This window comes from Bemisia tabaci, chromosome 1, assembly GCF_918797505.1.
Source record: "Bemisia tabaci chromosome 1, PGI_BMITA_v3".
NCBI classification, from domain to species: domain Eukaryota; kingdom Metazoa; phylum Arthropoda; class Insecta; order Hemiptera; family Aleyrodidae; genus Bemisia; species Bemisia tabaci.
In genome coordinates this window covers 1,087,690-1,112,963 of record NC_092793.1, presented here as the reverse complement: position 1 = coordinate 1,112,963, position 25,274 = coordinate 1,087,690, and the positions used below count along the sequence as shown (strand labels likewise).

The following is a 25,274-nucleotide window of genomic DNA, read 5'->3' as shown; positions in this document are numbered from 1 at the left end:
TTTTTTGGTTCTGTAAGATATGAAAGGGTTACATGATGTCAATTATGCTTTAATTTAGTGCTCGAAGATGCTTTTATGACAATTGCGTTCAATTTTCGATTAAAAGTGTTATATGTCACCCCTTTCTGGTAAAAATAAGCCATAAAAATTACCTATAGCCCGGCCATAGGAAAAATCCTATGGTAAATTGAAACATGGCCTTTCGGCGATAGGAATTTTCTATAGCCGGCGATTGAGAATTCCTATGGCTGGCTGCAGGAATTCTCAATCGCCGGCTATAGAAAATTAAGGGGTTCGCAGCTAGGGGATGGTGGAAAAGGGTTAATTGTGGAAATAAATTTTGAAACCATGAAAAATAATAATAATGAAACTACTGGGACGTAATTTACCCGATTTTGAAGATAAGACATTTTTACCTACCTTAGGGATTGAACCCGGGACCTGCCTAACACAAACCGAAGACCCTAACCATTAAGCTACACCAGATGCTGCCTTCATGTGACGCAAAACCGATATTTAACGTCGATTTGAACGGGAAACTAGGATATTTTCAATCTGCCTGGATTTGTCCGTGTATTTATTTTACTTTTTACTTTACTATATTTTTTAAATTTATTTTATCGTTTTACTTGATTTATTTCCTTGCTGACTCTATTTTTTTCTTCACTCTATTTTATTTTTTCAAGTACTTCATTTTTTTTCTTAAATTATTTACTTCTTATTCCCTTATTTTGTTTTATTTTTTACTGTAATTTATTTTAATACTTCATCATGTTTACTTTTTAAATTCATTCTATTCTTTAACCTCATTTAGTTTCTTCCCTTATACTTTATTTTTTCTTCACCTCATTTTTTTACTTCATCTCCTTGCTCCCTCTAATTTTTTACTTCAATTTAGTCTTTGACTTCATTTTATCATATATTTAATTTACTTTATTTGATTTCTCTTCTGTTGTCTCTGTAATTCTATTATTTCTGCTACTCTATTATTTCCACTATTCTGTTCTATTATTTTACTTATTTAAACTTTAAATTTTTCATTTTCATCATTGGATTGGTAGGCCTAAAGGGAAGAAGAGACAGTATAGAGCGCTAGTACGAGAGAGAGATAGCCTAGGTGCGCGTGACTTAGGGCCCAACTGAAGCTCCGGTGCTGAGTGCTTTGCGCACTCATGCGACACATCTCAGCACCTATGCGCTGAATCTCACTCCCCTGTTCATTCTCAATCCGGATTTTCCGTTGGACGGAATCAACGATTTTTAACAGCGTATATGGCCGATTCAAATAAAAAAAAATCAAAATCAAATCAAATTTTGCAAAAATAAGAATTATTGAGAAAAAATTGAAGAAAAATATTTTTAGAAAAGAAACCAGGATACATTCACTGGCGCTTATGATGATTTTCGAAAAAAATTACTTTTTTAATTGCCCCTCGTGCACACGCGTATTTCCAATCGCCGTGATACTGAACATTCTGTTGCCGGCTACAGATGGCTGTTTTGGCAGCGGATGGTTATTGCCGTTATCCACAAGTGGCCAGCTATTGAATGTCCTATCGCTGACTATTCACGGCTAACGCCGGCTGCAGAACGTTCTATCGCGGCCATTCGTGGCTATCGCTGGCTGTAGAACTTTCTATCGCCAGCCATACGTGGCTATAGCCGGCGATTGAACGTTCTATCGCTGGCCATTCGTGGCTATAGCCGGCGATTGAGCCTTCTATCGCCGGCCATTCGTGGCGATAGAGCTTTTTATCGCCGGCCATAAGGGCGATAAGAAAATCCTATCGCCAGCTATAAAAGCTATAGAAAATCCAACAGACGGCCATAAGATTTCTTTATCGCCTTTATGGCTTATTTTTACCAGGGCTAAGATGAAAATTTGGGAAATCAGCGAAATTAGAGCAAATTTTGGGAAGTGATACACGTGACGGTGGAAATTCGGGTTTAAGCATAACTATTAAGCTCGACGAGCTATATTTCCTAAGTCTACACCTAATGAGAGTCAAAATAAAGTTTGGTTTGCCCAAAAATTCACAAAAAAATTTTCGGAGGAAATTGAAAAAGGAATTTGACCCTTATTTGAATTCACCCACCTATTGAGCGTCTTTGACCACCGTGCGGAATTAGTCTCATTATAAGGGTTTACTCAAATCGGTACACAGAGCATAAAGAAGTGCCATCATTTTTGAGCGCGCTATGCTATAACGGGCTCATATCGGCTCATCGGCCGGTAGATCTAGATGCTAGCCCCATTGCATCCTGTTATTTTTTAAGCCTCTCCGTGGTGGGAGTGAAGTTGTATTTTCCCATCGCGACTTTTAAGGGTGGAAACCGTTTAGAGTGCTGGTAAGATTTTTTTAATTATGCTAAGAACAAAGGAATCTATTATGACCCTTCATGTCCTGCTAAATCTCTCTAATATTTACGTAGCTACCAATTTTCTTAGAGCAGATCGCAGTTTGAAAATATTATTTTCGGGTGCACGTGCAAGCATTGCTACATACATACATGAGAACAGGCTACGTCAGTCTCCGAATAGCTCCATCTCTCCGATCTCTAGAGGTCGGAGACTACTAGAGAGTGACGTAGAAGTGAGGTTAGCCTTATTCCTCTTCACTTCGCGTCTTTTTCTGGTCTTTATTTCAGGCAACATGATCAGATTTTGGGCCTGCTGTTCGCTTATTGTTATGAAAGTTTTGGAAATTGAAAAATATGGAAAATTTCGTCAACTTTAGGTATTCAAAATCAAATATAAACAAATTCAGACAACGACGACAACGCGGATAGCTGACGTCAGTCACTGGGTAATCCTCCGAGTTCTCCGGCCGACGATTCTCTTGAGAGCAGAGTTGAGAGTTTAGGAACGCATCTGATCTAGATACAGCATTTTATCCGAATGAGTAACATTACGTCAACTTATGTCAACAGAGTAACAACATTGCATCAAGAACATGTGCTGATTGGGTTCTTTCTTGCTCCTCCATTTCCTTGCCGATTTTCCTCCTACTTATTTAATCTCATTCCTGTTTTAGATTATTTTCTCTAATAATTTCTTTAAACCAAAAATTTAAAGAATTTTTCTCCAATTTTTCTCTTTAATTTCTGTCCCCCTTTTTTATTTTTGCTCTTATTATTTAATTTTTACAAACCCTCGTCTCTACTCTTTTTCCTTTTTTTTCTCTATATTTGCTTTCCCTTTTATTTCGTCCTTTTTTATTTATTGTTTTCCATTATTGAGCGCGCTATGCTATAGCGGGCTCATTGAAATTCGCCGCCAGGCGGCGGGTAGATCTTGATACTAGCTCCATTGCATCCTGGGTTATTTTTAAAACCTCTCCGTGGTGGGAACGTCGTTGTATTTTCTCATCGTAGTAATTAAACGTGAAGACAGTTTAGAGTGCTGGTAACATTTTTTTAATTAATGTCGAGAACCGAGGAATCTATTATGACCCTTTATGTCCTGCTAAGCTCGATAATATTTACGTAGCTACCAATTTGCTTAGAGCAGATCGCTGTTTAAAAATGTTCTTAGTGGTTACACGTGCAAGCTGCGAGGCCATGTAAGAGGGTTTCCGAGTGGCTGTCATTACGGCATGATGAGCGGCAGTGAAGGCCAAGATACACCAGCAAGTTACAAGCGCTTGTTGAAACGACTGTATGGTGTCCAGCGACCCACCAATCATTGCTATGACGTCACGACCCCGTTATCGTATGGCTCTCCGTGTTCTTCTCCTCCTTCACGGCGACATGTCATTCCTGCACCCCGTATCTCGGCTCCTATTGCATCGATTTTCGCAAAATCTGGTAATAGGGGGTATTTCTCGACGAGTAACTCGAATGTTAGATCCAATTTACGAAATTCGTAAATCCAAGATGGCGGATGTGGCCTAAAGTGCTTTCTCGGCACCTATTGCATCGATTTTCGTAAAACTTGGTACCAGGTGGTGTTTTTCGACGAGAATTCGAATTTTCAGTCATTATTTCAAAATTCGCAAATCCAAAATGGCGGATGTGGCCTAAAATGCTATCTCAGCTCCGATTCCATCGATTTCCGTAAAACTTGGTACCAGAGGGTACAGTGGACTCTCGATAATTTGAAATTGAAGGGAATCGGCTTTTTCTTCGAATTAGCGAGATTTCGAAATAAAGAGAGTTCGAATTAAAGAGAATACGAAAATTCAGATTTTTAGGGGGTAATTTTTAGGGGCCACGTTGGCGCAGAGCCATCATTTTTTGAGCCCCACGGCCGATTTTTAGGCGCATTTGGCGCGTTTGCGCCTGTGAGTTTCGAACACTGGTACTGTTACTCACTTATGACAGCGCAGCGCCATCTGTCGGCTTTTGCCCCTACCTTTTGCATCTCATGCCCCCGACTGACTGTCTGTTCGCCATTCTTACGTCTGATTAAAGCTTCAAGTCATGAACTACAATAGCTGTTTCTTTTTGTTCGTATCCTCATTTAGTTGAAACCAGACCAATCGTAAAAGGTTACTAGGGGGCCCTGCCCCCTGACCGCTACGCGGCCCAACCCCCGGGAGGGCGCCCGCGCCCTCAGGCTCGCTTCGCGGCCCTTTACGCATATTATACGGCAAAAATGTTCTTCCATTTTATATCCACCATTTGTGTTCGAGCTCAACGATTAAAATTTTTGACGTAACACTCAGATTTGTAAATGATGAAAAATAGTTGCTTACAATAATTTCACATTCCACATACTGGGAGAAATTGTCCAGTTATTATGTTTATTTTTAAAATACTTAATTTAAAAAAAAAAAAATCGATTTCGAGACCGTTCAGAGTTAATAAAATTTGGTCCGATCCCGACGCACGCAGCGCTTCCTTCCTTCAACTTTGTACCGCTGTTATCTGCTGTAAATATTAATAGAAATTCAGCAATCATCATAAACTGACCAATGCCAAAATCGAAGCCGAAAGAATACAGGAAAAAATTAGTTACACCTGATTCCTTGGACCTGAACCTTGAACCCGAGCGATGCACCGTTCCTCACACTTCGAAAGAGAGCCCTTCCACGAGCTTTTCACTGTTTAATTGTTTTATATTCCAGTCATTCCTGGTAAATCCCACACCTGACGTTTCTCTAGCGAAACGACATATCTCTCACGCCATTAACATTGACTTAAGGACATGAGCTTTAAAAGCTCTACAACATTAAAAAGTTCGGGGTTGCATAATTTTTGCACATCTACATCTACTACAGATGACATACATGTAAAGATCATCCTTATCGATCCGGCTGTCGTCAGAAATAGTGCTTCCCCCCCCCCTTCCAATGATTTTTGCTTGTAGCTGTATAATAAAGATGGCGCCCAGTAATTGCGTGCGTAATCATTGAATTGTGTTTTAGTGCAAGAGAACGTGCTTGATAATTCGAATTGTGAATTATTTGAAAAAGTGTGTAGCCGGTCTAACAACCCAAGAAAGTGTGGCCTAAAGTTATCGATATTGGTAGTTTGTATTTCGCAATCGAAGTCAAAGAAATCATGAGTGATGTCAAAGATGACAAGTTCATATTTAATGTGCCGATACTCAGTGGAAATACTTTCAACAATTGGAAATTCAGAATAACTCCATCCTTGATCATAAAAAGATAACTCATGTGCTAGAAAGTGATGGACCCATGGCCGAGGCAGTGGCTGAGACAAGGAAGAGCTTCAAGGAAGCCGACGCCGAGGCAAAGGCTATCATCATCCAAGGTATTCAAGATAAACACCTAGATACCTATAGTTAAAGACTCGAAAACGGCCCAACAAATAATAGAGGCATTGCAATCAGTAATTTTAAGGAACAGTGCGTTCACAAAATTAACTCTATGGAGAAAGTTAATCAATCTCAAATGTGGGTCCACCGACCAACTTGAAGATCACTTTCTCAAGTTTGACGTCATAACCAGAGAGGTGGAAGATGTTGGTACGAAAATTGACGAACATCATTCTATATGAAAATTTATTGGAAGAATTTGGAATGTCAAAATGTAATCCAATTGCAACTCCCTTGCCAGCAGATTTTCATATTGGTGATGCTCCTGTTATAGAAGATGTCCCAGATAACAATTTCAACGTTGACAACAACGTAGAATTCCACGTTTCTCATGAAACCTTCCACGTGGAAAACAACGTGTGCCGGAACGTGTAATTCTACGTGGATGTCCATGTATTAAGTACCGTTTCCGGAACGTTCCCGTGTAAACGTTGTCAGCGACAACGTTTACAGGAACGTTTCAGTGTCCACGTCGCAGGAACGTTGCAGTGTCTACATTGCAGGGACGTGGCAGTGACTACATTGCACGAACGTGCAGTAACATTAGAATCTATCTTATTCGCAAAACATAGTGTGGCATTCATTTTTGGGCTTTTCGCAGTTTGTGCGTCTCTTTCCCTCCTAACGTGTTTACGATTAGAAAATTTCGTTAATTATCTACTTATTTGCGATAAATGACGATTAATTAAAATACTATCATTCACTTCATAGGCACGACTTTCATTTAGGTGTACGTACTAGAGGAGGAATAAGCTTTTTCAGTTTTAGAGTAGAACATGAGGTCTACGGGTTAAAATTGTGGACATTGACTTGAGATACAGAATTAGAAACAGGCAAGTAAGTGCAAACCAGATAATTAACGAACTTTTATGTATGTAAAACACGGAGGTATAAGCATCACTTCAAGCACAACATTAAACTGCGAAACTCACTTGGAACGCCAATATCAAGATAACAAATGGTGGACTCTCTCGAACAGTTGCAACCTTTGCTGATCAGACTGATTCCAGGAAATTGGTTGGTGCCGGCATGGGCTGCGCATGCGCTGTAGACTTTTTGAGTAATCTGCGCCGCGAAATGCAGCGCCACCTAGTGGGCGCTCCTGGCCTGTGTCCTGCCTGTGTCGCCTTTTCTAGTACAACGTGTTTTGGACAAAGACATAAAGACGGAGCGCTAAAAGCAAAAAATGAAGCTTCTTTTCAATCACCTCTACTATTGGCTATAGGATTGGCGGCGAAATCGGGACAAGTTTGAAATTCAAATGTAGGGCGGGAACTAAATAAAATTGCGGAAACAAAGTATTTTAGGTTGATTTTTGCCCAAATTCACTTACACACTCATATTTGTATAACTTTAGGTTAGTTTTGGTCCGTCGTCGACCGATTAATTTCATTTGGGAGTAACTGTCATCTACGACTGTAACGGCCTGTTTGAACTGGCAGAACCACCATGAGCAGAAGAAAAACTAACTTTATCTGATGTTATTGCCTGTTACCGAGCAAAAGTAAATGTATTATAGTAGGACGCAGTCCCAATTTTCTTAAAATATTCGTTTTAGGCGTTTCGAAGAAGAAATGTGGAAAAATCAAGAGGACAAGTTCAAATCAAATTTCCGTTTGCCGCCATGGATTCCCGCGCTCATTTACACACTCACACAAGCACCCAGCGCCAAACCAGGCTTCACTTTTTCCCCGTGCTTTTAGATACAAGCACTCCGTCTTTTATGTCTTTGGTTTTGGACTACGTTGAATTATACGTCCCGGAAACGTAGACAGCGAAACGGCGAAAGAGCGATTTTAACTTTTTAGGTTAGGTTTACAGAGCAACGTCCCTTTCCACATTCCTGTTACGTCGCCAGTGAGACGTTTTCGGAGCACCCCTGTTCTTCCATGTTGATTACTACGTAGAAATTGTAAACGTTCCCGGAATGTTTCAAGGTCTCCGTTGATTTCCACGTTGCTGAAACGTTCGATGTTATCTGGGGTGCCTTACAGAAGATTAATTTGTAGTTTAATGTATAGGTATTGCTGTTACCACGCGACCAGACTTATGCTTTGCGGTATCTTTATTGAGTAGAGTACTTGACAGACTCACAGCTGCCTGTTAGAAGGCCGGTAAGAGAATCCTAAGGTACTTGAGTGGAACCAAAGATTTAAGTTTAGTATTTAAAGGTTCACCTCATGATGAATCTCTTACTTGCTATACTCAGATGCTGACTGGGCTGAGAATGAGAGAGACCGCAAGAGCATCAGTGCCTGTATGGTTTTTGATAGCGGAAACCCAATTACCTGGTTTTCTAAAAAGCAGAATTGCGTAGCAATTTCCTCAATAGAGTCCGAGTTGTGTACGCAGCTTCTATTGCTGTACAAGAACTTGTCACCATCAAAGGAATTTTAACAGATATGAATAATTCTCCTAAAAATATTGGACTCCTTTTAATAGATAATGAATCTGCTGAGTCAGCAATATGCAACTTTGAAAATTCAAAAAGGGCTGAGCATATCGATATAAGGGCACATTTCATTAAAGATTTGTAAAACAAAAAGGTTTTTTTTAAATTCAACACATTCCTAGCTCTGAAAATGTCTCCGATATTTTCACTAAAGCTCTGCCCAAAGTATTATTTGTAAAACATAAAAACAAATAATTCAGGCTGATATCAGTTTGACTCAGGGTAGTTTATAAAACATAGCCTTACGTCAGGTTGATTCACTTTTACAAGGGATGTCACGTAAACAATTCAAAACTTCATCCTCCTGGCTTTCAAATCCGGCCGCCATCTTGGCATTTGGAGCAATTCCTTTGACTTGAGGGCTTTTATGACTTTATTAATAAAATCTACGACCAAAGTTACACAGGAATTTACACTTCACATGACACTGTATGCGAATTTTAAAAAAAATCGAAATCCCAGAGGCCTTATTATGGCCGCCATTTTGAAATTTAGGCAATGGGGGGGGGGGGTGTTCCGGGATCGAACCGTAGTAAACTTTTGGTATGTTGTTCAATAGGACCTACTGAAGACGTTTACATAGGAAAAGTTTGTTAAGCAATTTGTTCCGGGTTAACCGTCCTTTTTTCGGATTTCTCCTTGACTAACCCCCCAAAAACCCAAAAGTCGTGGATTTAAGGATATAAATTTTGGGCAATATGCACGAATAGCTATCTGCTGACACTTCATTGACTAAAAATTTATAGGATATACATTTACGAGCCACAAAAACAGCCTAACTCGACTCTTTCAGCGCCTTGACCCGAAATTCCCGCCAAAAAAGCGAAAAATCGCATTTTCTCAAAAACGGCCCTACTACAAATTTCACAGTTTGTTGTTCGTCAAACAGTAGGCCTTCTAGTTGAAATTTCCGCAAAAAAATCGCGGGAGGTATGTTGACCGCATTAAAAGTGTTTAAAACGTACCGTGCTAGACGAACGAAAGAAAAAATAAAGAAAAAAAATGTAAGTACACCTACTGTAAATATTGTAGATTCTTTCTTTTGTTTTCTTTGTGAATACATACCTATACGGTATACTTACGAGGGTGTACGACTCTCATGATTAAGAAGATGCGCATGGATCGCACATGTCGATGACGCTAACCTTATGTATCTATTACACAGGCCTTTAAACTTTTGAGTCACGGTCACGTCATGTTTTTAGAGATTAGCAGCTTGATTTTGATGATGATTTTTTTGGCGCTAAGTCCAGGATGCATTCCAAACAAATTTTCATAAGTCAGAAATTTTTGAAAGTCATCTTTTTTTATGCGTTATTTTTTTTAGGAAAATTCAAAACTACAAAAACTACATGCATTTGTGAAAAATCCTGACAAGATGGAATACTTTCAAAATATTTTTTGAATTCAGCACTTAAAATTTGTTTACAGTCTTGAGGAATGCGGAGTTGGGTGAGCGGTCCGATGTATTTGTTTATGGGTTGATTGGCTTCGGCGAGCCTAGGTTCTCTCAATAAACCAATGCGCTTGCTTCTTTATCTTTTGTAAAACGCACCGAAAATTGTCTTGATATTTTTTTTCTTTTATTTTTAAGGTGAAACGTGGATGCCTGGAAAAGACAGATTCGGAGTGAAAAATTAGGTATTAAGGTCAATTTTCCAGAAATTCTGTTGAATGATTTCTGGTAAAAACTGATATTCCACATGAAATTAAGAAAGTCACTCTCAAAAATGTATTTTTACATCGAAATATTGCTTGACTAAAATACCAAATACCTACTACCTACTACAAATTTTCCTTCGGGAAATACATAAAAGAGACTTGCCAGTTACCTAATCCGCCATGGCAAAGTGTTACCCATTCGTAATAATGCATTTTATGCTGTTTTTTTTTTAAAATTATAAACTATTTCTATTTAGCATGTTGCTGCAAATTTGCTTTTTTTTCTTTTTTTTAAAGATCATTACTTTGGTGCGCCGTTGGAGCAATACTGGAGACACTAAAAATTCTGTGATCTACGATCTACCGCTGTTATATGTGGTGACAAATCCTGTGATTTTTAGAGTACTGTGTTGTACAGGATGGGCGAAAAGTAACTGAAAAGTGTCTATGACTTTCGCAGGGTGTCTACTGTATATGAAAAGTACAATTACACTGGAAAAGCACGAATATCGAAAGGGCGGTACGGAAGTACGGAAAAGGTTCAGATTTTCTGGAAATACATACCAAAATTCCTAATAAGTTCCCGGTTCGATTCCTCGTGTTTTTCGGTTTATTCCTTCGTCATTCCATCATTTCACTTTCTTAATCCGAAAACAGTTAAAGATGCGTGTGTGGTGTGGAAAAGATAAGAAAAAGATAGGGAGAAAGCAAAGATCTTTAAAAATCTCCCAAAAAAAAAAAAGAATTTTCAGGGAGGTAAGGAAAAAGCAAGTAAGAGGCACTGAATAAGTAAGGAATTTGAATGACAGGGCACCAATAGACACGTTGCTTAGAACAAAAATAGATACAAGGCTCCGGTTTTTAACAGTTGCTCATTGTGGCAAGGATCTGGTTTTTCTTAATGGATTCCATTTTTAGGGCCTCCCAAGCCCCCCCCCCCCCCCCCCCAAGAGGGGATACTCGACATTTGAAAATGACAACCCCCCTTTGTGACACATTGTTGGAAAGAAGATGAAAAAAAGTAAATGCTCGCGGAAACCGGAGATAAATCCAACTTTCCGCTCTCGAGGTATTCATGATCGAAGTTCCATGTCGTTAAATTTTCAAAAATTGATGAGTCCTATTTGAAAATCCCCAAGAGGTCGTCAACACAGCTTAAAATTCATTGAACTCCTACTGCTTTCATAGCTGAACCATCTGAGGATGTATTCCTCGTCGATTGGGGGGGGGGGGGGGGACGCTCGCCGCTTAATAATGCGTCATAACAGCGTCGATTTTGTCTGTCTTAAAGAACGCACGAGACGGAAAAAACGACGCCGTCATGTCGCAATTTCAGGCGGGGAGCAACCCCCCCCCCATTGACGAGAACTATATCCTCCGTTGATCCTGCTATGAAAGCAACAGCAGTTCTACGAATTTTAAGCCGGCCTTTTTGGGATTTTTCAAGCAGGACTCATCAATTTTTGGAAATTGATCGATATGGAACTTTGATCGTGCCTACTTACCTCGAGAACGAAAAGTTGGATCGATCTCCGGTTTGCGCGAGCATTCTTATTTTTGTACCATCTTTTCCAACCATATGTCACAAAGGGGGGGTTGCCATTTTAAAATGTCGAGCTTTCCTCTGGAGGGGGGGGGGGGGCTCCCTAACAAAATCAGCCCCTCAGCACGGTCAGTAATGGTCTAAATTAGAACTTTTTACCTCTTTATGTTCAAAAGTCATAGACCATTTTTAGTAACTTTTGGCCCACCCTGTATATCACAACATTCTATGAATCACAGGATTCGTCACTAGGTATACAGGGTTATCCAAAAGTCACTGACCACCCCTGTAACTTTTTTCCAAATTAAGATAGAAAGTTTGAAACTTTGGGAATGTTCCTCGGTCTGAAGTAGCAACTTTTTGGTCGCCCCCAAAATTTTGGGGGCGACCAAGAAGTTGCTACTGTAGACCGAGGAACATTCCCAAAGTTTCAAACTTCTATCTCAATTTGGAAAAAAGTTACAGGGGTGGTCAGTGACTTTTGGATAACCCTGTATATCACAGCGGCCTGCGTACATCGCAGGATTCGTCACCAGATATCATAGAATTGTTAGTTTCTCCAGTTTGGCCCAAATGGCGCACCGTAAACTACCAAAATGTTAACATATTTAAGGGGAAGATTTGGGACCCTTCGTTTATGCAAAAGCTACAGCATAAATTAATCTATGCGCTGTATCCCACAGAATCCGAAAACCAAGATTAAGTAATGCTGTAGATGGTTATAAGTACCACGCTTCTGTGAATAAATCTATTGTTATAGTCGAAAAATGCGTATCCGCATTGCAATGTTTCAAAATCTCCGACTAATTCCCATTTTTTAAGAAAAAACTGCCCAAAATATTTTTTTGGAATTTTCTGCGCATCTGTTTGAATGATTAAGGAGAGTTCTGAAAAAATGTAAAGAAAAAAATAATTTGGTTTGTAATCTTTTAAAAAATGAATTTTAAGCTGAAATTCACGACGTTGAAATCGGAGGCCCGCATTTTCCGACTTAAGCCATCGAAATCCTTCTAATTGACTAAACAGTTCAACGTTTACTTTTTTTCCAGGTGAGAGAAAAGAGACAAGGTGCAGGTAAGATAATAAGGACAAGTTATCTTTTTCATAGGAAATACAAATAATATATCTAGGGATAAAAGCCAGTAAACCAACAGTAAAAAAAAATAATAATAACATACCTCCTTCTCCTTTAAACAGGTCTACTTGTCACACTGCATAAGTCTATGCAACAAAATTATGATATTTAATGAATATTGAGCGGCCAGGTTATTACAAAATGATATCGGCTTTGTAACCAATGTACCTAATTTTCTATCATAGTTGCGTATATCCTAAAAGACGTCTATTCATACTTAATTCTTATAGCGATGATACTTTCTCATATTTATGTAACACATAAATAGGGTACCGAATGTTAATAGTTTTTAAATAAAATTTTAGGTACTCGGTTTCCATAGATTCGTCTCAGATATTTGACAAATACCAAAACCGCCCTAGTAGCCAAAATATGGTTTATAATACCTTACAAGATACGTAAAAAATACCTATTCAAATACCTATCAAATAGGGTATTAAATAGCTGAAAATAGGTATAAAATACCATATTAAAATATCCTATAAAGTGTCCTTTTTTAAAGTATACAATACCATATAAAATAGGTATAAAATAGGGTAGTATTAAATACCATATTAGATGGGTATAAAATGGGGTAGATGTCCCAAATGATGGGGTACCATTTTAAATGTGTAAAAAGTAGGTTTCTAGGTGGCCTGTACAAAAGATAGCATACGTAATACTTATGAAAATTATTTATTTTTTACACATGAATACAATACCAAAGGCTCAGAATACATCCTAGTAAAGAGAGGAAGAAAACTAAAAAATAAATAGGAATATAAAAATAATAATATAGATCAACATCCTGACATAGGAGATTCTAGAATTAAGACATAAGAGAAAAGGAAAATGATGATTACTCATAGAATCAATTCGATCGACGAGTCTTTATTTATTCTTTGGATCAATGTAGAAAAACTGCTTTTAGGTAGTTTATTAAGTTAAGACAATGAAAAAAAAAAATATAGATGTCTCATTTAATAAAAGGCATTAATGCCTAAAGTTATCTGAATGGAATTTCTGATCATATACCCACTAAAGTTTAAAACAATTCGCAAATATTCATCTGATAAGAATCCGTTCACTTTAGAATTTGTTAACATGTTAGTCAACAAATATGCAGAATACTTGGACTGATTTGAGTGTTTGAATGCTTTACAGAAATTTGTGATTTTGGTGCGGAGCCTAATTTGATATTCTGCGATTGGAGTAACAGAAACTCAACCATATTAAGATGGGAGCTGGGTGCAGGAACCTTAGCAAACTGGATTGGTGGACCCAGTAAAGATGCAGGCAGTGATGACAACAGCAAGGGTATGCATCTACACCCGTAGTTTAAAAATGAGGACTTGAGCGCAAAAGTTAAAAAGCTAAATTAAAGAGAAAACTATGAATTAACTTATAGCTTTATGGGGTTGTGATTGGACCAGTTGGCAACGCTGTAAAAAGTACTACAACTTGCTCCTTCAATCTTCGGGTTATGCAATGAAAATAATATTGAGTTATACATACATATTGCCACTCCAACCTACGGGTTATGCAATGGTGCATGTTGCCCCTTCATTTTGTTGGTTAAAGAATTGTGTATGTTGCCTCTTCAACTTGTAGGTTATGCAACAGTGTTGTAAGATGATGCCAAAAATAAATGATTTAATTATTGGTGAAACTTGACAACATCGATTTGTACAGTGTTGCCAGATGGTTTGAGGAAATAAATCATGTTTGCTGTGTTGTCAGATTGTGCGAAAAATGACCAATTTTCACGTAAAAGTGTTGCCACATTGTGCTAAAATTAATCGCTTTCGGATTTGAGATTCACAGCCTTTAATTGCTTGATACTATTTTCCACTAGTGATAAATTCGTGTTTTCTTTGATTTTCTCCAATAAAGCTGTCCTAAATTCATAGCTTCCGTCCACCTCGAGTCTGTCTATTGTTTGTTCTCGGCTTCGGTATCTTTTTCTGGGTCTTACAGTTAACGGATCCGTTTGTTCGATACGAGGTACTTCCTGTCGGAATCCAGTAAGAAACCTTCACCTTCGGGACCCTGCTTCAAGTTGCGGACGTAGACAGGGGTCGAGAGGAGTTGAAATCAATTCGATCGCCCTCCGAGTTTGCGAACGACCAAGCGTCGCTTTCCGATCGAAATATTCGATCAAGAGGCCTGAGCAGGTAAAAGAATCCCGGATCCCGAATCCCGAACTCGGAGGCAAATGGGGCGATTATTGTTCACGTTTGAGGAACGAGAGGCAATAGCGCGGGCCAACTGGTTAGTTCTTGAGATAGGATATAATTTCTGGCCGGATTGACATGCCCTCGTAAGACAGGAGAGAATTAAAACACGATCTCGATTGCCCTCCTCGAAAGACGCTCACGGGGCTTCCGATTGAATTGATCTGGATCGGCTGCGCTTGTGCCCGTAAAGGCATTGGACTTTACCCCCGGATTATTTCCTTTACTGCTAGTCCGCACACGGTGGACCGCGACAGCCGCTCACTCCTTTCTTTCACTTTGGCATTGATTGTGATCATGCGTTTTTCCCCTTTTACTTTCGTCCTCTACCCTGGCTATTTTTCGCCGGTCGTATTTCACGCGTAAACTGAGGGCTCGTCGCTTTCTGACTTCTGCACATCTAAACATCTATTCCTTACGGCTGATCCATTAATATATGGACCACTAGACAAGTGACAAATTGAAGGGAGGGGCTAGTTTATGTCCTCCCCCCCCCCCCCCCCCGGTACATGTAATGTCCATTTTTCTTCTACTTTTGTCGGGGTACTTTGGAGTAGGCTTTCTTGGCCTTTTACCTTATTTGGCCTATTTGAATTTTTTTAGTCCCTTAACCGTCCGATAGCAATTGAAAAAAGAATATCAACCAAAAGTATATATCTTAAACTTGAAGTGTTAAAAAAAAATCGAAAATCGGAGAGACTGTTTTTTAGACAATTCAGTTTGAACATTGAATGGCGAAAAAATAGTAAATCTTAAAAAACCCTAAATTACGGTCATTTAAATAATTTTTAGCTCAATTTCGATGGCAGATTTAGAATCTACATAAAACATTTGTCTAGACAAATGTTTTTAAGGTTTGATGGATTAATACGGAGGCTCACCATGGACAGTCAAAGAGAGGGAAGTCGAGAAAATGAGAAATAATAAAACGGGCTTATTCGTACATCAAATATCGCTAAAATTCATCCCATAACTTCCCTGATAAATTAAGTAATTAAAATTAGTAAATAAAATTAGTTGTGTACTTTATATAAACGGAATAATGAAGGATATTATAGTAATTCAATTTAGTAAATCAGCGGATTTCGAGGTGGAAAAAGAAAAAATGTTATCGCTGATAAAAAGAGAATTTCCTGCTCTGGCATTGTCGGGAAAAAAGAGCATCAAAGTGTTATCTTGTTTGAAGAAAATCAATATGGAAAAATACCTTGCATTTTTAGAAGAGGAGTTAGGATACCGAGTACCTAAGTCAGCTGATGACTTGTTAGTGCAAATAAATTCGACGGAACAATAATTGTAAAGCAAGGTTTTCCTGCGCCTCGATTATTGAATCGTTTATCGAATGAAATCGATCGATAACTCCCTATCTTCACTGTGCTATATATCGATCAAGGTCATTCGATAACGATTCAACAATCGACCCGCTGGAAGACGAGGTCCCATATGACGGTCTGGAGAGTACTTACGGACATCCCTCAAAAAATACTTTCGGACAAGCAAGCAGATCTGAAGAAACATCTGAGTAAACTAATGAAAGAAGAGTTAGAGAAGGAGCTTGCGAAACACGGAGTGTCTTATGTTTATGCCCGTACAAAGGACGCGGCGGACGTTCTAGCTAAAAAGGGATGGAACCTTAGTTCTGCCTCCCACGGCGATGCAGGAGGTACTGAAGAAATTTGAAAAATTGGAGAGAATATTATCCAACCCAATGAAGCAATCACTAAACTATGAAATGGACGTAAAAATATTTCTTCTTCAGAACGATACGATTGGTGCGTGAAAATGTACGAAAGGTCAAGCAAGCAAAGAAAATTGGGAAATTAACTTCGAAGTCAACGACACAAACGAACGCAGTGCAAGGAGGTTCGGAGCTTGTCACAGAGCTGAAACATTTAACAACATTGATAAACAAAACATGCAAGTAGGAGAAAGTTATATTGCGGATTTCCTAGCTGTGAGTAATTTTAAATTTCATGTACTGCACTAATCTCTTTCAAATTTTAATCCTCATTGAACCAAATTAAGGACAGAAAATTCTTAATTCAATTCACTGTGATTCATGATTGACCTAAACATTAAATCTGATATAATACTTATAATGTATAATATAATAAATTCTTTTTTTTGTGTTTCTCTGAAAAGCTCCGAAATTTAAGTAAGAAACATAAATAATCTTAGTTAAATTCTCTTGTTAAGTTACGTGTGAAAAAGTTAGAGAAATTAAAGACTTAAGTAAGAGAAAATTATATTTAAACGAATTTTCTGGAAGTAATTCTTAATTGCATGTACTGCACCAATCTGTTCGAAATTATAATGCTCATTGAATCCCATTATGGACAAGGAAATTCTTAATTCGATGCACAGTGATTCTTAATCGACATAAAAATTAAATCTAATATAATAATTATAATATGTAATATGATATAAGAAATATACTATAATAAATATAATAATTATAATATATAATATTATATAATAAATATAATGAATTCTTTTTTTGTGTGTTTTTCTGAAAAGCTCCGAAATTTAAGTAAGAAACATAGATAATCTCAGTGAAATTCTCTTGTAAAGTTACGTGTAAAATTAGAGACAACTTAGTTAAGTTTTTTAGATTATTATGTCATATGTAATGGTAATTAATTAGAAAATTCAAAATAATGAGTTCGTAAATCAGGGAAATTACTTGGTTTATATCAGTGCTGTGATCCTACACTTGAGGGCAGAGTAAGATCGTCTTTGAGCAATGAATATACTTACATGATATTTAATTTTTTTTTTGTGATACCGCAATTTTGAATTAGTTTGCGTAAGTAGTTGTTTTCTGTTCCTTGAGACTAGAATATTACTGAGGACATAGTTGTTGCAAATTCTGTTTAACGTAGCTTTTATAGCCCAAATTTACGAAAATAGCATTTTGTCCTTGAAATAAGTATAACGTAAATCGTCTTGTTCCAGTCAAAGCTTTCTTTTTTGTTCAGGTTACGACTCTATTTTCGTTTCTTAGTAAAATTTTTTGAGTGTAATGTGATCACCTTCTTAAATTTTATAACCTAACTCAAGGTTACGACTCTATTTTGTTTCTTAGTAAAATTCTTTGAGTGAAATTTTATCACGGGCAGTGTTCCAGTCAAAAACTCTTCTACAATTTACTGTTCTATTTTAAGACGGTAGACATAGTTAATTTAGCGACAGGTGTTTATGCATGTTATTGATTATTATAAGACTTAATTTATGTATTTTAATTTCTTACGGAAAAAAAAATTAATAAAATTACTTCAATCCACATCAGCTTGGGAGAGAAATTCTTTTTTGGGAGATTTTTTTTTGGAAAGGAAATCTTATTCAAGATTCCCTTTCATCCGAGTGGGAGGAATGTGATGCGGCTCTCTTCCGAGCAGAGAAAGAGAGGGCAGAGAGAAGATAGCAGCGCGCATGCGCGACTGCAAAGAGAGGGGGAAGGGAGACGCATCGCTAGCTGCCACTCAAGTGACGCGGCGGCAGGTCAGTCTTGAAAGCATGGCCCAATGAGACTAGGTCTGTCCTTCCGAAAACGAAAATAAGACCTCTTCTGCGCATGACGTCAGCAGGAGCCCCTTCGAGCGGGAAGTTTGAAAACGGTAGGCTATCCCGGGGAGGGCAGGGAGCGGGAGGTTATCTTGAGTGGGCTCCTGCTGACGTCACGGCAAAACTCCGATAGGCGAGGGGCGGCTGTGCAGCCGCGCGGGCGGGGGGATCTGCGCAAGTACAGACCCAGTCTCATTAGGCTATGTCTTGAAAGGACCTGCCGACGAGAAAGACCAGCACTATTTTCATTTACTCATTTTCGGCCAGGGCTCGCTGATTTGAATAGAAGGATCGTAGATCCTAAAACCTGTCTTTTAAGATATTTCCCCTGTTCCCATTTGACACTCCTGCTAACTATTCGTTCCCGGGTCGGTGCCAACGGCGACGACTAGTTCGGATGGTTAGAGTGGAGGACGAGTTCGTTCAGTTGTGATCTCAACGAGGTCGTGGGTGATCAGACCCGCCGTTACAATAACGACTCAAGGGTGCGTAGGTTTCGTTGAAACGCAAGATTCTCATATGTATCTGTTGAGGCATGGATTTTTGGCCTGCTGAGGAGTTGAGCAAATTAGAAACCATTACTCATAAGCTGATAAAGTTAGGAGGAAACACGATGAAACTGTAGAACTACTGATACTTTGAGAATATGTAAACAAAGACTCAACCTCAAAAAACTTTCACAGGAATATTATGAACTCAATTTCCAAAAAGTCAGTGTGGCTCATGAATTTTTTAATCATAGGTATAGGTTCTCCAACTGGATAAGAGATGGCCGTAGTGATCATTTGACGAAATGGGTTTTCTACTTTAAACTATCTACCTAATCTCCAATTTCTGCCGAGGAAACTTTTCCCGCTACTAATGAAGCATTATTTTTTTAGGAACTCACTGGAAAAATACAAGGACGTTCATTCCTATATTTTTTACCTTTCCTCTCCTACCTGTAAAACTTAACTCTGTCTTAAAATTGTCAACTTAAATCTTTTGGATTTTCTTATCCACTCGTAAGACCAAATTCTGTATCTTGAGTCACGGATTGTTGAATTGACCAAGTGGTATCTTCAATCTATTGTCACCGGCAGGGATACCGAACTGAAGCAAGGTATCAAAAGTTGCAGAATCAGGTTGCAGAAATGAAAACTTCCTCATATACATGAAACTTTCAATATCAATAGCTATTCCCTCTAAGCCATTTTACCTATTCATGGAATCAACTAAATATACAGGGTGATCCAAAAGTCCCTTCCACCCCCTCTAACTTTTTACCTAATTGAGGTAAAGATTTGAAACTTGGGGGATATTCCTAGGTCAAAGGGAGCTACTTTTTGGCCCCCTAAAATTTTCAGGGGGGCCCCCCTTGGGGGGCAACGACCCCCAACTTTTAATTTTCAAATGGGAAGATCCCCTTTGTGATAGCTCGTTCGAAAGAGCATAAAAAAAGAAAACTTTTCGCGCAAACCCGAAGTCAATATCTTAAACCGTTTCAAAATGGCGGCCGGTTAAAATTCAAAATGGCCGAAAATTCACACCGGTTATTTGTCGATGGATTTGCGCGAAAATCAGTATGTAGGGGTATTTTGACACGAGAAAAACGAATTTGACGTTAGATTTTCAAAAAAAACCGAAATTTCCAAAATGGCCGCCGGTTAAAGTTCAAAATGACCAAAAATTGATTTTTTTAGAAATCTAAGTTCAAATTTGTTTGTCTTATGCCATAATACTCTCAAATTTCAAGTTTTAGGCAAATCCATCAGCAAAAAACCGAGGTGACAATTTTCGGCCATTTAAAACTTTAACCGGTGGCCATTTTGGAAATTTCGGTTTTTTTGAAAATCTAACGTCAAATTCGTTTTTCTCGTGTCAAAATACCCCTATGTACCGATTTTCGCGCAAATCCATCGACAAATAACCGGTGTGAATTTTCGGCCATTTTGAACTTTAACCGGCCGCCATTTTGAAACGGTTTGAGATATTGACTTCCGGTTTGCGCGAAAAGTTTTCTTTTTTTATGCTCTTTCGAACGAGCTATCACAAAGGGGGTCTTCCCATTTGAAAATTAAAAGTTGGGGGTCGTTGCCCCCCAAGGGGGGCCCCCTGAAAATTTTAGGGGGGCCAAAAAGTAGCTCCCTTTGACCTAGGAATGTCCCTCAAGTTTCAAATCTTTACCTCAATTAGGTAAAAAGTTAGAGGGGGTGGAAGGGACTTTTGGATCACCCTGTAGGTCCTCGTTTATTAGACGATGCGACGCATGAAAGGATGCTAGACGAAAGCAGTATCTATTCTTATTGTAAGTCATAAAATCAGGTCGTAGGATGAAAACTTCCTCACATATGGAGGTGATGTAGCTTTCAACCTCATCTCCTACATCGTCCGGTCGAACATTATCATCTTACGGAAGTAACGGTGAAACCTTGTTTTATCGTGTCAAAGCGAGTCCTTAAGAAAGGTTATTACTGAAAAGAAGCCAACAGTAGCCAATGTTTAAAAGAGGATCGATCCGCTGAACATGGAAGGAGTTTATCGTACCTACGGTTATTCTAGGAGTTATGAGTTATCTAACATGCAGTTTTTCGGATATTCGTAAGAAGGATAACCTAAGAATATCAGGATATTCATAGGATATTCGGAGGATAATCGAAATCGGAAGATATTCATAAGATTTCTACTGCTTGGTAGGATAGCAATATTTTCTATTTAAAATTATGCCTACTAGATTTTAGAAGAATGCACCCCATTAGCAGGATTTTGCAATATCTATTCGAATATAGTAACAACTGCTAGTTTACTTTTTTTTCCAGGAGGCTATATTTTCTTTGAGACTTCTTTGCTAGCTGCACCAGTCTTGCGAGTTGAGGACATTGGAGTTAGAGATGGCCAAAATGCCTACATTGAAAGTGCCATTCAGATGTCAACAGGAGCAGAAGGAAAATGTGTCTCTTTCAGGTAATTTCTTAACGCTTGAATGAAAAGGGAAGATTTTTATGTTACCTAATGGTATCGGTGTCGTACCTATGCAAAACATAAATCAAGCATTTTGTCAAATACCGAAGCAAATAGTCAAATACTTTTACTTTCATTGATTTTTGTCAAAATAATGAGCTTGTTCAGTAATCTTTAATCACCGCATTTTGGAAAACTATAGGGAGTGCACTAAGTTAACAGGAATTTTTCCCGATTTGTTGAGCAATGTTAACCCACGAAAGACGAGCTCAAAGCAGCGTATTTTGAGCTTTAACGCCTTAAACGTGCGTCGCCGGATCATTCAAGATGGCAGCCTTGCAGATTCGTCGGAAGATGGCCACACTATTAACCTCACGGGCAGGCGTGGTACCTCCGGTGCGTTCAATAGTTCGAGAAAGTAATAAATAAACAACTTCTTATCAATCGAAGTATCGCCACCATGATCCATCTATATAGGTCAGTCATTGCGCAGACTTTCCCGCTCAGGGTCGTCCCTGACCATTGAATCGTGACGTCAGTATTACTGCCGCACATACCAGTACTGTCCGAAACAATTATTTTCTTATGGGAGCATACTAATACTTGGGTATAAAAAAATCACGTAAATTTCTGACTTTTAAATCCTTTGAAACTTTCTGAGTGTCAAAAGGAACGTTTAGACACTAGCATTTGGGATTCCGATTTTGTCAAATTCGTGTCTTGGCGCGTATACGTAGTATACCGCCTTTGCGATCGTTTCGACCCCCCCACTCGATACAATAACCGAGTCCCTTAGTTCCTTACCGGAAAGTGACTGCCGCGAACTTCTGAGATTTTCCAAAGCGTGTAAAAAGTTTACTAATCCGTCAATAATTATGATTTAAAGTTTTTTCTCATTCTGGGGCTTTCTAGTTTATGTACAATGAATACCAAGAGTCTAAGTTACTTGGTTTTTTTTTAAAAAAAACCTAAGAATGCTCCGCGCTATTTTAAAATATGCATATACATATGAGCAGAAGCAAACGAACTGATTCGAGGATTGCTGAGCAGGTCAGCACTCTTCGAATGAGAATTTCACTCCTCCGTTTTGTTTAAAAATTTGCATATCTACGTCCTAAACGTTGACAGTTATCTACACAACCCCTGTTATGCTTTTCAAAATTTGGTACCACTGCTCTGATAGCCAGGGCCAGCCAGGACAGCCGTAAGTGCGATCTGTGATGAGCCTCAAAACTCATTAGACCATGTGCTAACCATTACACATGCAGAAATCAATTCGCTTTTACAGAAATCCACTTACCCTTCTCCTCCCCACACACCGGACCTCTGTCCCGAAACGAGGCAGTTTCTATTGTTCCTCCCGAGCGACCCGACCCGGACCCTCGCCCGATTATTTACGCTTGAGTAACCATTTCACCGTCACGCTAGGATTCGTCCAATTTTCAAAAAAATTGTTTCCCGTGTACTTCGAAATTTTTTCCTTACTCTCCGTTAAAAGACGAATTAAAAGAAGTCTCATTCATAAAAATCGGCCGAACAGAAGAGAAGTTACAGTATTCGAAATACGAAGAAATCAACAAAACTTCCCCATACAAAAAATAAAATAGAGGGGAAAAAAGAAATGTTTAAATTACAATTAAAATATAATTGATCTCAGAATATGACAAGCAATTCAATTATATAACTGAGAAAAAATTGGGAGATTAAATTACAAAAAATTCGCCTCTTGCAAGGGGCTTCCTTGTAAGAATTTTGACCTGAGGACAAGGGTTGATAAGCAGCGGTACTTCATACAATACACGGTGTGCCTGAACGAATACATTTTTTTTTTTTTTTTTTTTGTCAAAATCTAAAATTCTTTACCTATATTTTTTAACTACAGTGTCTCTTCAGTCGTTTAAGCCAACAAAAAAAAATTCCGTCAAGATTCTGGAAAGTAAAGGCGCTTTAAAAGTATTCTGGGGCTATAATAGCTAAATCACCGGGAGTAAATCCCGTTATATTATTAAAACGAAATTGACTCCATAGTCTAATGCCTTAGTTTCTTAAAATACGATTATTTTAAGCACTCAAACATTTATACCACCAATTTTAGCCATGGGTGTTTCCTGAGAGCCGATAATATCACGAATTTCTCATAGAATCTTTCAAAAATGGCTTGCTTTTTGGGCAGCCGATTCGGTCATGGAATGAGGATTTAAATGGAAGCTAATAATAACACAAAGCTCTGAGAAAAGTTTTGAGATGAGTATAGGAATGGTTTGTAAATAACGAGGAGAGGCAGGCAAAGCGGCCAAAATCCGATCTAATTTTTGCCGTTATTCTGTTGAATTGATGTTGCCGCGGACTGCTAACTGTGCCCACACATGGTTTCTGTTCAGCATATCGTTATGTAAGTATTTTTACACGTAGAATCTAATTTCACGTCAGGGAGTCGACGCATTTCGCTTTTTTCGATTTAATACGGAAAATTGATGGTTTTTCGGGATTAAAATTATTATTGTTTCATGAAAAATAAACGCACCCAAAATGACTATAGCATATTGATTTTTACATATTTACACTCACGAAATTGGTTGGTAAATTCAACGAGTAGGTGCCATGGACCAATAGAATAAATAAGGACTCCCAACTCCCTATGCTACCCTGTGTTAAAAACCGTTAACGCGCGCTCGCAGCGAACCTGGCAGAGGGTGCGGTGAACTAACGCCGCAGCGGTCCACGATCGTACCTCTATAGTATGTTATTCCATGCAATGTTCTTTGTTTATCTATGATTTATTTATTTGTGTAGATACTTTAATACATTTTACTTTCGCAAACTAATGAAATTGTATAGATACATACCTTCGGCAGAGGTCAATGCGAAAGACTTTGATTTGAAGTATCTTATCAAAACACGAGCAAAGATGATTCAGTCAACTTCTGACGCAGAATCAAAGAGACTTGCTAATAATCAAATTAAAGGTAATGCTTGAAGTCAAGTATCTTTGATTTTGTGACACTCAGTTGATTTTTATCAGTACAACACTATTTCTCACTAAAAAGATTTCACTTAACGACACTTGTTTCACTCACCTTCGGCTAAAAGTACAATCCTGATTCCTGCTGCACACTACATACACACTTCCTTTGGCTTTCTCAACAGCAGTTGCTGCTGAGTAAAACGGTTAGAAATGACACTTCACATTAATACCAGTTTGTGTACACGAAGACTGACGAAGATTGAAATGAAAATGGGAAACTTTTCACACTAAACTCTTCAAAACTGCAGGGCGACCACGAGGATACGAGGATCTGCTAGAAACTTCTATGAGCACTACTGAGTGATAAGCCTAAATAGGTGGTGCATGGAAATATAAACAGGAAGACCCAATCGTCGGTTTAGTTCACTACACCCTCTGCCAGGGAGCGCTGATGTCAGCGCTAACCGGAGTTGGGGGTCCTTATTTATTCTCTTGGTCCATGTAGGTGCATCGACCTGGTTGGTATATCAAGTTTCTGCAATTTTTTTTCGGCAGATCAGTAGATTTTCGGGATGTAGATTGCTTACTTTCAATTCATGAATGAATAAAGCATGGGCATGGTTGAACTTCTTTGCATGGAAATACGTTTAAAATAAGAAAATCAAGACATATTTCAATTGCATTTATATTGAGTCAATTTCTTTTCAATAATATAACGGGATTTATAATACCGGTGATTTGGATATTTTAGCCGCAAAATACCTTTAAATCGACTTTATCTTTCAGGAGTTCGACAGAATTTTTCCTTTTCCTCGCTTAAATTATTACGTAGCACTTTTCTTTAAGAATCTGATTAGATTTTGCTGAGGGCAGATCAAAAAACTTAAACTCGTTCGAATGGCTTTCTACATTCACAATACAAGGTCTCGTCAAAGTACGTCGTTGACCTCGCAGTGTTGGATCGTATAAATTCTCTTGCTGTGCTACTTGCCTATATTGAAATCTCTGTAAATGAAAA

At 38.4% G+C, this 25,274-nt stretch overlaps 1 protein-coding gene across 7 annotated transcripts in view; it reads left to right on the top strand.

Moving 5' to 3' along the window:
* LOC109039960 (MAM and LDL-receptor class A domain-containing protein 1) overlaps positions 1-25,274 on the top strand; it is a 228,999-nt gene that overhangs the window by 32,132 nt on the left and 171,593 nt on the right. For 6 of the 7 annotated variants that reach the window (XM_072298987.1, XM_072298887.1, XM_072298933.1 and 3 more), the window contains 3 exons: positions 12,489-12,513; positions 13,718-13,870; positions 21,150-21,294. In XM_072298987.1, coding sequence (XP_072155088.1) covers positions 12,489-12,513; positions 13,718-13,870; positions 21,150-21,294 — 323 coding nt within the window. The remainder of the gene's footprint in view (positions 1-12,488; positions 12,514-13,717; positions 13,871-21,149; positions 21,295-25,274) is intronic. The other variant, XM_072299009.1, reaches the window with a different exon arrangement.